General features: G+C 46.6%; 1 protein-coding gene across 1 annotated transcript in view; it reads left to right on the forward strand.

The window, feature by feature from the left end:
- The first annotated feature begins 442 nt into the window (after positions 1 to 442).
- LOC118081409 (uncharacterized) overlaps positions 443 to 13,027 on the forward strand; it is a 29,418-nt gene continuing 16,833 nt past the window's right edge. Inside the window, exons 1-5 of the mRNA XM_088664364.1 lie at positions 443 to 1,680; positions 2,596 to 2,671; positions 3,773 to 3,795; positions 4,199 to 4,314; positions 6,625 to 8,369. Of these exons, the coding sequence (XP_088520490.1) occupies positions 2,648 to 2,671; positions 3,773 to 3,795; positions 4,199 to 4,314; positions 6,625 to 8,369 (1,908 nt within the window). The 5' untranslated portion in view covers positions 443 to 1,680; positions 2,596 to 2,647. The remainder of the gene's footprint in view (positions 1,681 to 2,595; positions 2,672 to 3,772; positions 3,796 to 4,198; positions 4,315 to 6,624; positions 8,370 to 13,027) is intronic.

Genomic DNA, 13,027 nt, shown 5'->3' on the forward strand with positions numbered 1-13,027 from the left:
CTGAGTTTCAAGCGCTTGTTTGGGGCAGGAGCTGCCCAACACTGCAATTAGCAGTTCCCTATCTTAGGGACCCAGGTGGTGCTGTGGGTTAAACCACTGAGCCTAGGGCTTGCTGATCAGAAGGTCAGCGGTTCGAATCCCTGTGACGGGGTGAGCTCGGTCCCAGCTCGGTCCCAGCTCCTGCCAACCTAGCAGTTCGAAAGCATGTCAAAATGCAAGTAGATAAATAGGAACCGCTGCAGCGGGAAGGTAAACGGCGTTTCCATGTGCTGCTCTGGTTCGCCAGAAGTGGCTTTGTCATGCTGGCCACATGACCTGGAAGCTATACGCCGGCTCCCTCGGCCAATAATGCGAGATGAGCGCGCAACCCCAGAGTCGGTCACGACTGGACCTAATGGTCAGGGGTCCCTTTACCTTTTTATCTGAAGAAAAGCGCTCTGCGTATGTTTTTTTGTTTGTCTGCCCAGACAGAAAGTGGTGAGCAGGAAAGCACTCTGCACATGCTCAAAGGCCGTCTGCCTATAGATCTTCTTCCATCCAGAAAGGGGGGGGGAATGATTCTGCCGCTTTTTTTTTAAAGCACTCTGCACATGCTGTGGGATACTGCGTGCAGCCCCAAGAAAGGGAGAAAAGTAGCAGTTCCCCATCTGGAGAAAGGCGTTCTGCATATACTTAAGAGATCCTTTATCCGTTGGAAAAGGTTTGTAGGTTATATGAAGAATCACTGCAAGCAGGTTAAAACGTTAGCAGGTTTAGAGTAAACCCGACACTATAACGGAGTGAAAAACGAGAAACAAACGAGAAACAAGTGGTGAGCAGGAAAGCACTCTGCACATGCTCAAGGGCTGAGAAACAAACGAGAAACAAACGGGAAACAAGTGGTGAGCAGCAGGAAAGCACTCTAACATGCTCAAGGGCCGTCTGAAAACAAGGGCCGAGAAACAAACGAGAAACAAGAAAGGGAAAATATGGAATGATTAGAATATGCAGTGAAGGGAAGTCGATGTTCAATTCCTCTTGAATGTAATGTTATAGCAATGTCGAAAACTGCAAGGGTGAAAAATATAAATGAAAATCTAAAAAGAGAAAGAGATCCTCCATCCATAGCTTTTTCTTGTTTGTTTGTTCGCCCAGACAGAAAGCGGGGGACTGCATTACTCTCTGCAGGAAGGCGCTCTGCACGATCTCAGGAATACTTTTTTTTTTTTTTAAGGAAACCACCGCCTCCGGCCAGACCTCTCTGCAGCGACCAGCAGAGGGCGAAGAGCGCAGGGAGCGCGCGTCTCCTCTCGTCCGGCTCCGGAGGGAGGGATGGATGGAGGTCGGACGGAAGAGGCTGATCTTCTTGCCAAGCGGCAGAGTTAACATCCGGGGGTGCCTCTGAAGCCTGGGGGGCGGGGGCGCGGAGAGGTACCCACCCACTCACCCAGCACCCCAGATGTGCGCCGGGATCGGCGGAGGAGCCTCCTGCGCGCTTGGAGCAAAGAGGCAGCTGCAACCGCAGCCACCGCCTGGACGGGAGATTCGCCTTTGCCCGACCGCAGCTCAAGCCCTGCAGCAGCTTTGCAAGGAGAGAAGCGCCTGATCCGGATCATCGCCGCCCCTAAGAATCAACACGGCGCCCGGAGAAAACAGGATACCACGCGCGCGCACCTCCAAGCATCTCCAAAATAGCTGCAGGTACTGGCTTGGTGCGCCTTTCCCACCTGCCTGCCCACCTGTCTGGAGGTCTATGCGCGTCTACTCCTGAGGAAGCCCCGTTGCTGTCCAGTGGGGTTTGAAATCGCCCTAGGATCGTAGAGTTGGAAGGGACCCCCGAAGGTCATCCAGTTCAACCCGCTGCAATGCAGGAATCTCAGCTCAAGCATCCATGACAGATGGCCACCCAACCTCATCCTCTGCTTGAAAACTTACAAGGAAGGAGAGTGCAAAACCTCCCTTCCACGGTCAAACAGCTCTTACTGTCAGAAAGTTTTTTCATATGTTGAGTGCTTGAAGCCCTTGGTTCGAGTCCTACCCTGCTTCCTCTTCCATGTGAAAGCGCTTCAGATATGTGACGATGGCTATCATATCTCCTCTCAGTCTCCTCTTGTCCAGGCTAAACATACCCAGCGCCTTCGACCGCTCCTCATAAGGCTTGGCTGCCTTCTGTGGAGTCAGCTCTTGTCTGCAGCAGCAGTCTGCAGGGTTTGAGACATTCCCATTCCTACCCATAGCTGTCAAGTTTTCCCTTTTCTCGCGAGGAAGCCTATTCAGCATAAGCGAATTTCCCTTAAAAAAAGAGAGAACTTGGCAGCTATGGTCCTACCCCGGAGACTCCAGGAATTGAATTTAGGGTTTTTAGGGACCATCTGACTTAGATCCTTGAGCTGAGATTCCTGCATTGCAGGGGGTTGGACTAGATGACCCTCGGGTCCCTTCCAGCTCCACAACTCTATGATTCAATGAGCTTCTGATGCTTGGCCCCTGAGCCACTGCTCTTACTTAGTCTGGCGTGCAGAGGATTGCAGCCATCGCCTCCTCCAGGACCTGTTTTTCTCTCTCTGCAAAATTTCCCCTGCCTCTGATTTATTTCTTTTTTCCACACCTGCTTAGCATCTCACCTCTGCTGAGTCAAAACGTCCAGGGAAGGAGAGGAACTGGAGGAATGGATGGCACACAGCTGAGTCAGGTAAGAGATTTTTGTGGGTGGTTGTTCATCCCTCAAACCCAGCCAAAACTTGTTGGGTTGTTTTTTTAAAAAAGATATATGCCTGGGGCACTTTTTCCTCTGTCTACCTCGGCTTCTAGTCTAGCCTGTGTATAACAAGATCAATGCCTGCTTTTTAAAACATATCTATATATTATTGCATTTATTTCCCATCTTTTGCTCCACGGAGTCTCTGGTTCCCCACCCCCTCATTTAAACCCCACAACAACCTTGTGAGGTGGGTTAGGCTGAGAGTGAGCGACAGGCCCAAGACTGCTCCGTGATCGCCAAGCAGGGATTCGAACCCTGGCCTCCCAAGCCCTAGTCCGACACTCTTAACTACACCTTATCTCAACTGGTGTGCTGCAAAGGCGAATGATGCTGGTGCCGTGAGTTTTTGCAGCCTGCAAAGCGCCGTTCGGTTTTTGCAACATTGCATAAGGCAGAAGAAACAGGGAAACTTAGAGGTAAATCAGTCAAGGAAGGCAGCGTGGTGTAGTGGTTAGGGTGTTGGACTAAAACCCTGGAGACCAGAGTTCGAATCCCCACTCAGGTGTGAAGCTCACCGGGTGACCTTTGTCTCGCAGTCTAACCCACTTCACTGCGTTGTTGATAACAGGGAGAACTGTGAATGCCACCAAGAGCTCCTTTAAGGAAAGGTGCAAATAATAATAATAATAATAATAATAATAATAATAATAATAATAATGTGCTATAGGACCCCTTGAGCCCTTAAAATCCAGCTTGTTTATGAAGATCACCTGAAGAGGTGCTTTTAATTATTCCTTGTTTTAAAGGGGTCCACCTTACCTCTGGTAGAAGTTGGGCGTTTAGGGTACACAATTGCCTGCTATGTAACTGCTTTCCCAGCAGAGATTTGGCAAAAGCCTCCTCACTTTTGACTTTCAGGAGTCTACACAGCTGCTTTAAATGTATAGTACACACCTCATTAATCGAGAAGATTCTCCAAAACATTATTCTCGAGAATTTTACATCACTACCCCCAACAAACCAGTAACCCCCATCTCCCTTCGTAGTCATCAGTAATCCTGCTAACTGCTTTTTTGTTTATGTTTTTTCCAGGTTGTTGAGGCTCTGGGAGACAGGTGAGCTTGAATTATGGGTGCAGGGGATCCTTTTTGCTGGTTTCACCTTCAGCGGAGCTGGAAAGGGGCCTCAAAGGTGGGGTGGTCAGACCATGGTGTAGGGACACGTCTTGTATCTGATGCTGCCTGGAACCAGGCAGAGGGCCTTCTCGGTGGTGGCGCCCGCCCTGTGGAACGCCCTCCCACCAGATGTCAAAGAAACAGACAACTATCTGAGACATCTGAAGGCAGCCCTGATTAGGGAAGCTTTTAATATTTGATGGATTATTGCATTTTAATCTTTTGCTGGAAGGCGCCCAGAGGGAAACCCAGCCAGATGGGCGGAGTATAAATAAGTTGTTGTTGTTGTTGTTGTTGTTGTGCCTGTTCGTTTTGAACATCCTTCTCTGTCTCTTTTCTCCAGCAAGGAAGACATTGAGCTTCCCAAAACCAAACCATTTCTGGTGGAGCCGAAACAGGGAGCCGGTGCTCATTTGGAGGAAAAGTTCGCCCTTCAAGACGAGCTCCTTGGATGCAAAGGTGAATATGCAAAGGTTTCCTGCTTGGCAGGGGGTTGGACTGGATGGCCCTTTTGGTCTCTTCCAACTCTATGATTCTATGAGTCTTTCTTGATTCTGCTCCAGCCATGATGCAAAAGTGGATTGGGGTGGGTGGAGATTGCAGTCCCCTCCCCTTCATTCTTACCCCACTCCCTTTGCAAGCCCATAATCATGGCTGAAAAGTATACATACATATACAGTGGTACCTTGGTTTTTGAACGCAATCCCTCCCGGAAGACCGTTCAAGTTCTGAAACGTTGGAAAACCGAAAACTCAACAGCTGACAGCTAGGCCTCAGGATCTTGCACTCAGAGGAAGCTGCGTTTCATGTTCGACTTCCGAGGCGTGTTCGAAAACCGAAGCATTTTCGGTGTTCAAAAATCGAAATGTTCATCAACAGAGACGTTCAAAAACTGAGAAACCACCGTACGTATATGTAATTTTTAATATTTTTTTAAAAAAATTATAAAAATATCATCCCTGTGTGTGAGACCACTTTAACTTGCAGGATCCCAGTGTTACAGAATACTAATTCTGCACTTGTAAGAAATTTGTCTTTTTCTGTGGTAACATTTTAACTTTGGAACTCCCTGCCTATTGATGCTAGGGAGCTGCCTTTACTGAACTGTTTTTAGCTTAAAATATTTATCTTTAGGCAAGCCTATCTAGACACATGGATGCTGACATGTCTTAATCTCTATTCCTGATAAGTTTAATTATTTTTAAATCTTATGTTGATAATCTTAATATTTCTTGTAAATGGCTTAGAGGCTACAATCAAGGCTGTTTATCTGCATTTGGTCTGGTTGCCCCTAATTCGCAGGGTCTCTTTTGTTTTTTAAATGGACATGGAATCATAGAAGGGACACTGAGGGTCACCTAGTCCAACCCCCTGCAATGCAGGAATCTCAACTAAAGCCCTAAACTGCCTCGGCCCAGTATACCTATACAGTGGTACCTCGGTTTATGAACACAATTGGTTCCGCAAGTCTGTTCCTAAACTGAAGCGTTCATAAACTGAAGCGAACTTTCCCATTGAAAGTAATGGAAAGTGGATTAATCTGTTCCAGACGGGTCCGCAGAGTACTCAACCTGAAGCGTACTTAACCCGAAGCATGGGTGTAATTGGTTCCGGAAGTCTATTCATAAACTGAAGCGAACTTTCCCATTGAAAGTAGTCGAAAGTGAATTAATCCGTTCCAGATGGGTCCGCGGCGTTCGTAAACCGAAAATTCGTAAACCGAGGTGTTCGTAAACCGAGGTTCCACTGTAGTAGCATCTCCACCACCATCATTCAACACTGAGGTCCAGCTCCAAGAGCCTTCTGGCGGTTCCCTCCCCGCGAGAAGTGAAGTTATAGGGAACCAGGCAGAGGGCCTTCTTGGTGGTGGCACCCTCCCTGTGGAATGCCCTCCCATCAGATGTCAAGGAAATTAATAACTATCTGACTTTTAGAAGACATCTGAAGGCAGCCCTGTTTAGGGGAATTTTTAAAGTTTTATGCTTTGTTGTTGTTGTTGTTTAGTCGTTTAGTCGTGTCCGACTCTTCGTGACCCCATGGACCATAGCACGCCAGGCACTCCTGTCTTCCACTGCCTCCCGCAGTTTGGTCAAACTCATGTTCGTAGCTTCGAGAACACTGTCCAACCATCTCGTCCTCTGTCGTCCCCTTCTCCTAGTGCCCTCCATCTTTCCCAACATCAAGGTCTTTTCCAAGGATTCTTCTCTTCTCATGAGGTGGCCAAAGTATTGGAGCCTCAGCTTCACGATCTGTCCTTCCAGGGAGCACTCAGGGCTGATTTCCTGAAGAATGGATAGGTTTGATCTTCTTGCAGTCCATGGGACTCTCAAGAGTCTCCTCCAGCACCATAATTCAAAAGCATCAATTCTTCGGCGATCAGCCTTCTTTATGGTCCAGCTCTCACTTCCATACATCACTACTGGGAAAACGATAGCTTTAACTATACGGACCTTTATGCTTTATTGTGTTTTTAATATTCCGTTGGGAGCCGCCCATAGTGGGTGGGGCATAATTATTATTATTATTATTATTATTATTATTATTATTATTATTATTATCCATGACAGAGGACCATCCAACTTCTGCTTAAAAACCTCCAAGGAAGGAGAGTCCATTGCATATCTATGTCTGACTAGATGTTCAGATAAAGCAATTTTTCATGCATGAGTTAACCGTGCCTCTTGCAGAGGAACCTTTGATGATTTCTAGCACTGGGCTATTACTCTGGCTGCTAATCGTGCTTATTTTACTATCTCCCTTTTTTGATAGGTCAAGGGTTGACAACTGAGAAGGAGAATGGCGACAAAACATCTCGCGGTGCAGACAGTTCTGAACAATTAGATATACCTGGGAGATTGTTAGGAAAAGCCAAAAACAAAATTTCCCCGGCTCCTCGGCAGGATGTGACTTTGGAAAACGAGCAAAAGCAAAAGATGACACCTCCAGGAAGAGGCCAAAACAAGTTGGTCCTTCGTGCAGCGGGCAACAAAGTCGGTGCCACCAAGCGACAACTGATGTGCAGCAAGTGTGGGAAAAACTTCAGCAACAGCTCGAACCTTATCGCTCATGAGAGAATCCACACTGGCGAGAAGCCCCACAAGTGCCTGAGCTGTGGGAAGAGCTTTGGAAAGAAATCGACCCTCGTTGCTCACGAGAGAATCCACACCGAGGAGAAACCGTACAAGTGTTTGGTGTGCGGAAGAAGCTTCAGCCAGACCTCGAGCCTCATCGCCCATGAAAGGATCCACACCGAGGAGAAGCCCTACGAGTGCTCAGAGTGCCGGAGGAGCTTCAGTTTAAAGTCGAGCCTGGTCGCCCACGAGAGGATCCACACAGGCGAGAAGCCTTACAAGTGCTCCGACTGTGGGAAAAGCTTCAGCCAGAAGTCCGCCCTCATCCCACACGTGAGGACCCACAAAGGAGAAAAGCCCTACACCTGCTCGGTCTGTGGGAAAAGCTTCAGCCAGAGCTCAAACCTTATCGCACACGAGAGAATCCACACGGGGGAGAAACCTTACCAGTGCGCGAACTGCGGGAGAAGTTTCAACTGCAGCTCGAGCCTTATCAGGCACCAGAGGATCCACACGGAGGACAAGCCGTACGACTGCTCGGACTGCGGGAAAAGCTTCGGCTGCAGCTCGAGTCTCAGCCGACACCAAAGGACTCACACGGGAGAGAAACCCTACGAATGCTCGGATTGCGGCAAAACGTTTAGCGTGAGCTCCCAGCTCAGTGTGCACCAGAGGACGCACACTGGAGAGAAGCCCTACGAGTGCTCGGCTTGCGGGAAAAGTTTCAGCGTGCGATCGAGCCTGAACGCCCACGAGAAAATCCACACGGGGAAGAAGCCTTACAAGTGTGCAGACTGCCCCAAAAGCGTCTACTTGAAATCCAGCCTCAACGCGCACAAGAAACTTCACCGAGGGGAGAAGCCATACGACTGCGCCGAGTGCGGGAAGAGCTTTTCCTGCAGCTCGAGCTTCCTCCGACATCAAAGAATCCACACCGGAGAGAAGCCGTACAACTGTGCCGACTGCGGGAAGAGCTTCACTCTGAACTCGAACCTTATCACTCACCAGAGAACCCACACAGGGGAGAAGCCATACCAGTGCCGGGACTGCGGCAAGTTTTTCAGCGTGAGTTCGCAGCTGAACGTTCACCAGCGGACCCACACGGGCGAAAAGCCTTATGAATGCTCGGATTGCAGCAAGTGTTTCACGTGTAGCTCAGCCCTGATTAGGCATCAAAGGACCCACACGGGAGAGAAACCCTACCAGTGCTCCGAGTGCGGGAAAAGGTTCAACCTGAGTTCGAACCTTATCGCTCATCAGAAAACCCACACGGGAGAGAAACCGTATAAATGCGTGTATTGTGGAGAGAGCTTCTATACGAGGCCACGTTTTGTTGAGCACCACAAAACCAGACACCTAGAGGCTACAAATGCGAAAACAGATGACAGCAAAGTTAATCACGACTCCCGGTCTATTAAGTACCAGATAAACTATGTAAGCTGGGATTGACAAATTGACTGAGAAAAGCGTAATGGCAGAGCTGGTGGGAGGTTGCCAACTGCGACTCTTGTACACTGCTCTTCTGTGTTTTGCAAAATAAAAATCCATGTTTCTTTGGTTCCGTATCTGCCTTGCTGCAAAGCGTGACATGGAAATGCTTTACCCAATAACCATTTCAGTCATGTCGGTTTCTAGACATCAAATAAAGGTTGTGGAAACGGGGTTTAATTTTTTACTTTTTAAGGGGCTGGAGAGATGAGCCAGGTCTTATTATTTAGGACCTTGTTTGGAACTATCTAGAACAAGGAGGTCCAAGTTCGCACAGCCGGCCCTCAATGCCTTTTTTGGCGGCCCTTGGCAGCATTTGACACCTACCCCTCCACCCCTCGGCCCATGCACCAGATTCCCAAAGCTGGGTAAGCAAGAAAAAATGCAAAACCCCAAATCCCTGCATTTCTACAAAATGTTTCTTAGGAAAGCAAAAAGGCCCAGAACAGTCAAAACAAAAAAGAGAGTGCATCTTTTTTAAAAAAGTTTATTGAAAAGTCAAGAAGGATGTTTTAATAGAAAATAAAGAGTGCTGTTTGTATAAGCACAGTTTATTTTTTAATTCTTGCTGGAAAATACATAAATACATAAATACATACAACACGGAAATTACATATCTGAAGATTCTTTGGTGAGGGTTTGGATACAAGTGTGAATAGTTTTTAATGTTTGACTGTAATTTTACCCCAATCTGATGCACAGTCTGGTAGAGCATGAGACTGTTAATCTCAGGGTCCTGGGTTCAAGCCCCACATTCGGCAAAGGATTCCCTCACTGCAGGGGGTTAGACTAGATGACCCTCATGGTCCCTTCCAACTCGACAATCTGTGTGTTTTTGCAGTCGTTAACAGACCAATTGCAGTCGTTAACAGTCATCAACAGGTTTACCACTCCTATCAGCCAATCACCCATTGCCACCACCCTTCTGAGTAATACCCCCACCCCCACCCTCTGACTATACATAAGGGTCTGGTGACTTCTGTTTCAGTGTATCTGAAGAAGTGTGCATGCACACGAAAGCTCATACCTATGACAAACTTAGTTGGTCTCTAAGGTGCTACTGGAAGGATTTTTTAAATTTTGTTTTGACTGCGTCAGACCAACACGGCTACCTACCTGTAACCATTCCCAGAATATAATTCTAAATGAGCCTCTTATATATGTACCTATACAAATTCAGCAAGAGATATGAGCTCACTTTTGCCGCATAATCTTTTATATCAGGTCTAATTTGGGGCAACCAAACTCATTTCATCAACACAAAGAAGCCTTTCTCTTTTCTGACCTTTTCAGATTTGCCAGAATTGAAAATCCCTGTTCACGACATGTTGTGGTGAACTGTCGAAGAATAGACAATGCTCTGGAATATCTGCAAATAAAAAATACTGAATTATGGTGCTGGAGGGGAATCTTGAGAGTCCCATGGACTGCAAGAAGATCAAACCTATCCATTCTAAAGGAAATCAGCCCTGAGTGCTCCCTGGAAGAACAGATCGTGAAGCTGAGGCTCCAATACTTTGGCCACCTCATGAGAAGAGAAGACTCCCTGGAAAAGACCCTGATGTTGGGAAAGATTGAGGGCACTAGGAGAAGGGGACGACAGAGGGTGAGATGGTTGGACAGTGTTCTCGAAGCTACGAACATGAGTTTGACCAAACTGCGGGAGGCAGTGGATGACAGGAGTGCCTGGCGTGCTCTGGTCCATGGGGTTACGAAGAGTCGGACACGACTAAACGACTAAACAACAACAAAGGCAGCCCTGTTTAGGGAAGTTTTTAATCTGTGATATTAAAAGCCGTGTTGGTCTGACGTAGTCGAAACAAAATAAAAAAATTCCTTCCAGCAACAGCTTAGAGACCAACTAAGTTTGTCATTGGTATGAGCTTTCATGTGCATGCTGGAAGAAATTTTTTATTATTTTGTTTTAAAAAATACTATACTACACAGAGTGCCTGGCGTGCTATGGTCCATGGGGTCACGAAGAGTCGGACACGACTAAACGACTAAACGACGACGATACTGTGGGTGGATACTGGACTTTCTCTCAGATCGCTCCCAGAGGGTCCGGTTGGGCCCTTATATGTCTAACATGCTTAGGACTAACACAGGAACACCACAAGGATGCGTGCTTAGTCCGCTCCTTTATACTCTTTATACGTATGATTGTGTCGCTGCCCACCCTAGAAATAGGGTCATCAAATTTGCAGATGACACAACTGTGATCGGGCTCATCTCTGATAAGGAGGGTGAAACTGAGTATAGAGATGAGGTGGAGCGACTGACAGAGTGGTGCAGAGTCAACAACTTGCTCATAAACACAAAGAAAACTAATCTAAAAGATTGGTTTTGTTAATTTGTTGAATTTGGAAAATTGGAATAAAATGTAAAAATGTATTTAAAAAAGAAAACTAAGGAGCTTGTGGTGGACTTTAGGAGACAGAAGAACGAGGTCCAGCCACTTTTGATTGACGGAATTTGTGTGGAGAGGGTAACAACGTTTAGATTTCTAGGCATTGAGTTACAGGAGGATCTGTCCTGGAGTGTTAATACAAGGGGGCTTGTGAAGAAGGCGCAGCAGAGACTGTATTTTTTGAGAATTTTAAGGAAAAACCATCTTCCACAAAAGCTGCTGCTTGCCTTCTATCACTGTGCCATACAGAGCGTGCTCACGTACGGTTTATGTGTGTGGTACGGAAGCTGTACTTCCCAGGACAGAGCAGGGCTGTGTAGAATTATTAAAACAGCAGAGAGCATTATTGGCTGCTCACTCACCACCTTAGAACAAATTTACACCACCAGGTGCCATAGAAAAGCACTAGATATATCAAGAGATCCAACGCACCCTGGTCACCATTTCTTTCAGCTCCTGCCATCGGGACGGAGATATAGAACTATGCAGGCAAGAACGAGCCGTCTCAGGAACAGTTTCTTCTCTAGAGCGATTTTGGCCTTAAATGGAAAGCCTGGACTTTGAAGTCATCTTATTTTACTTGTTATTTTGTATTATATTACTGTTTTTAATTAGGTTTTTATAATTTTGGATTATGCGGAATGCTTTATCGGAGTGGGTGTAGCAACCGAGTAATTTCGTTGTTCCCGCAAGGGGACAATGACAATAAAGATATTTTAATATCTTAATCTTAATACTACACAGAAATTTTAAAATGTGGTCCTTGAATGCTACACCTGCCACCCTCTCCTGCCATTCCAGCTTGGTGTGCCACACCCTTTGAGAACTACTGCTCTAACCACTACACCGCATTGCCTCCCAGCAGGTTGGCAACATGCGTTTGTCCTGTGTTTTAATCTCCCTGCCGCAAAAAAAAAAAAACTTCGCCTGCGGCAGGGAGGCGCAGGATTCTGGATTCTGCATGCCGGGCTGCTTTAAAGCAGGGGGATCAGGAAAACCTGGAGAGGCAAAAGTGACGATCGTCCTTCCCCTTTCCCTCTGTTTTTGCCCCTGTGTGAGACAGAAATCCTGGAGAAGGAAGGGCTGGAGAAGGCTGCCCTCCAAGCAAAGTTGAAAAGGGGAAGTTCTGTTGCTTGTTTTGCTGTTTTTGCAGAGTTGGCAGAAACCCAGCCAACCCCCTGAAAGATCCTTCTTTTGCTCTCCTCAACTTCTCGGAGGTCAATTAAAAGTGAAGGTATTAGAACACCACCTCTTGGTACTTTTTGGAGACAGGAGCTGTTGTCACGATTAAACAATTTAAATGGCAAATTCACAAGATGAGCAATTTGGAATATTGTTTGATTATAATATGTGTTCTTTCTCTGTGTGTGTTTGGATCATACATGTTTACACCATGTGAATACATAAAGAGGGCACCGTTGCATACAATCAGCTACAAAAACGGAGTCCTGTTTATACTGAAAATAAAATACCCGCTGCAATGAAAAGAACTGAGATGCTGATGTACTTTGCATTTAACGCTTCCTGTAGTTTGGAAGGAAAATGTAGCCAATCTACTTTAAAGTATTTTTTGAGAATTCAAAAAGTACATAATTATATGTGTAATTATATGTGTAATTATATGTGTAAATAAAAGAGGGAAAAGGGGGAGATAAACAGAACCCGTGCAGAAGGGAAAATAAAGTGGGGGGGGGGGCAAAATTCTATACTTTACAAACTTGTTATTGTACTTCACCGGATCTTGCCCTATTAAAGTCAGTGCCTTTTTTCTTTAAAAATGTTTAGGGGTACTCTCATTTTCCTACTCATATTGAAATACTGTCCCTCAGTGAGGCCAAACTTAGATTCACAAAATGTTTAAGGGTATGCATACACCTGCGTACTCCCAGAAAAAAGCACTAATAATAATAATAATAATAATAATAATAATAATAATAATGTGCGTGAGGGTTGCCAAATCGAGTCTTTGACCCAGGTGAAAGAAAGCCTAGTTTCATCCCTCTTTTTAAGGCTCGAGAGGAGCGCGGCTGGTTTCCCCGATCAGTTGGCAACCCCTGGCTCCTCTGCCCCGTCCCCGCAAGAGGGCTCTGAGCATCCTTTAGACGGCTAGAGGCAGCCGCGGTCCTTCTCTCTCCGGTGGGGGGCGGAGCTTCGCCCGGCTGCGCCCAATCGCTGCGGAGGACGGAGGGAAGGAGGCACATCA

Source organism: Zootoca vivipara, chromosome 2 (genome assembly GCF_965207765.1).
Source record: "Zootoca vivipara chromosome 2, rZooViv2.hap1.1, whole genome shotgun sequence".
In the NCBI taxonomy this organism is placed as follows: Eukaryota; Metazoa; Chordata; class Lepidosauria; order Squamata; family Lacertidae; genus Zootoca; species Zootoca vivipara.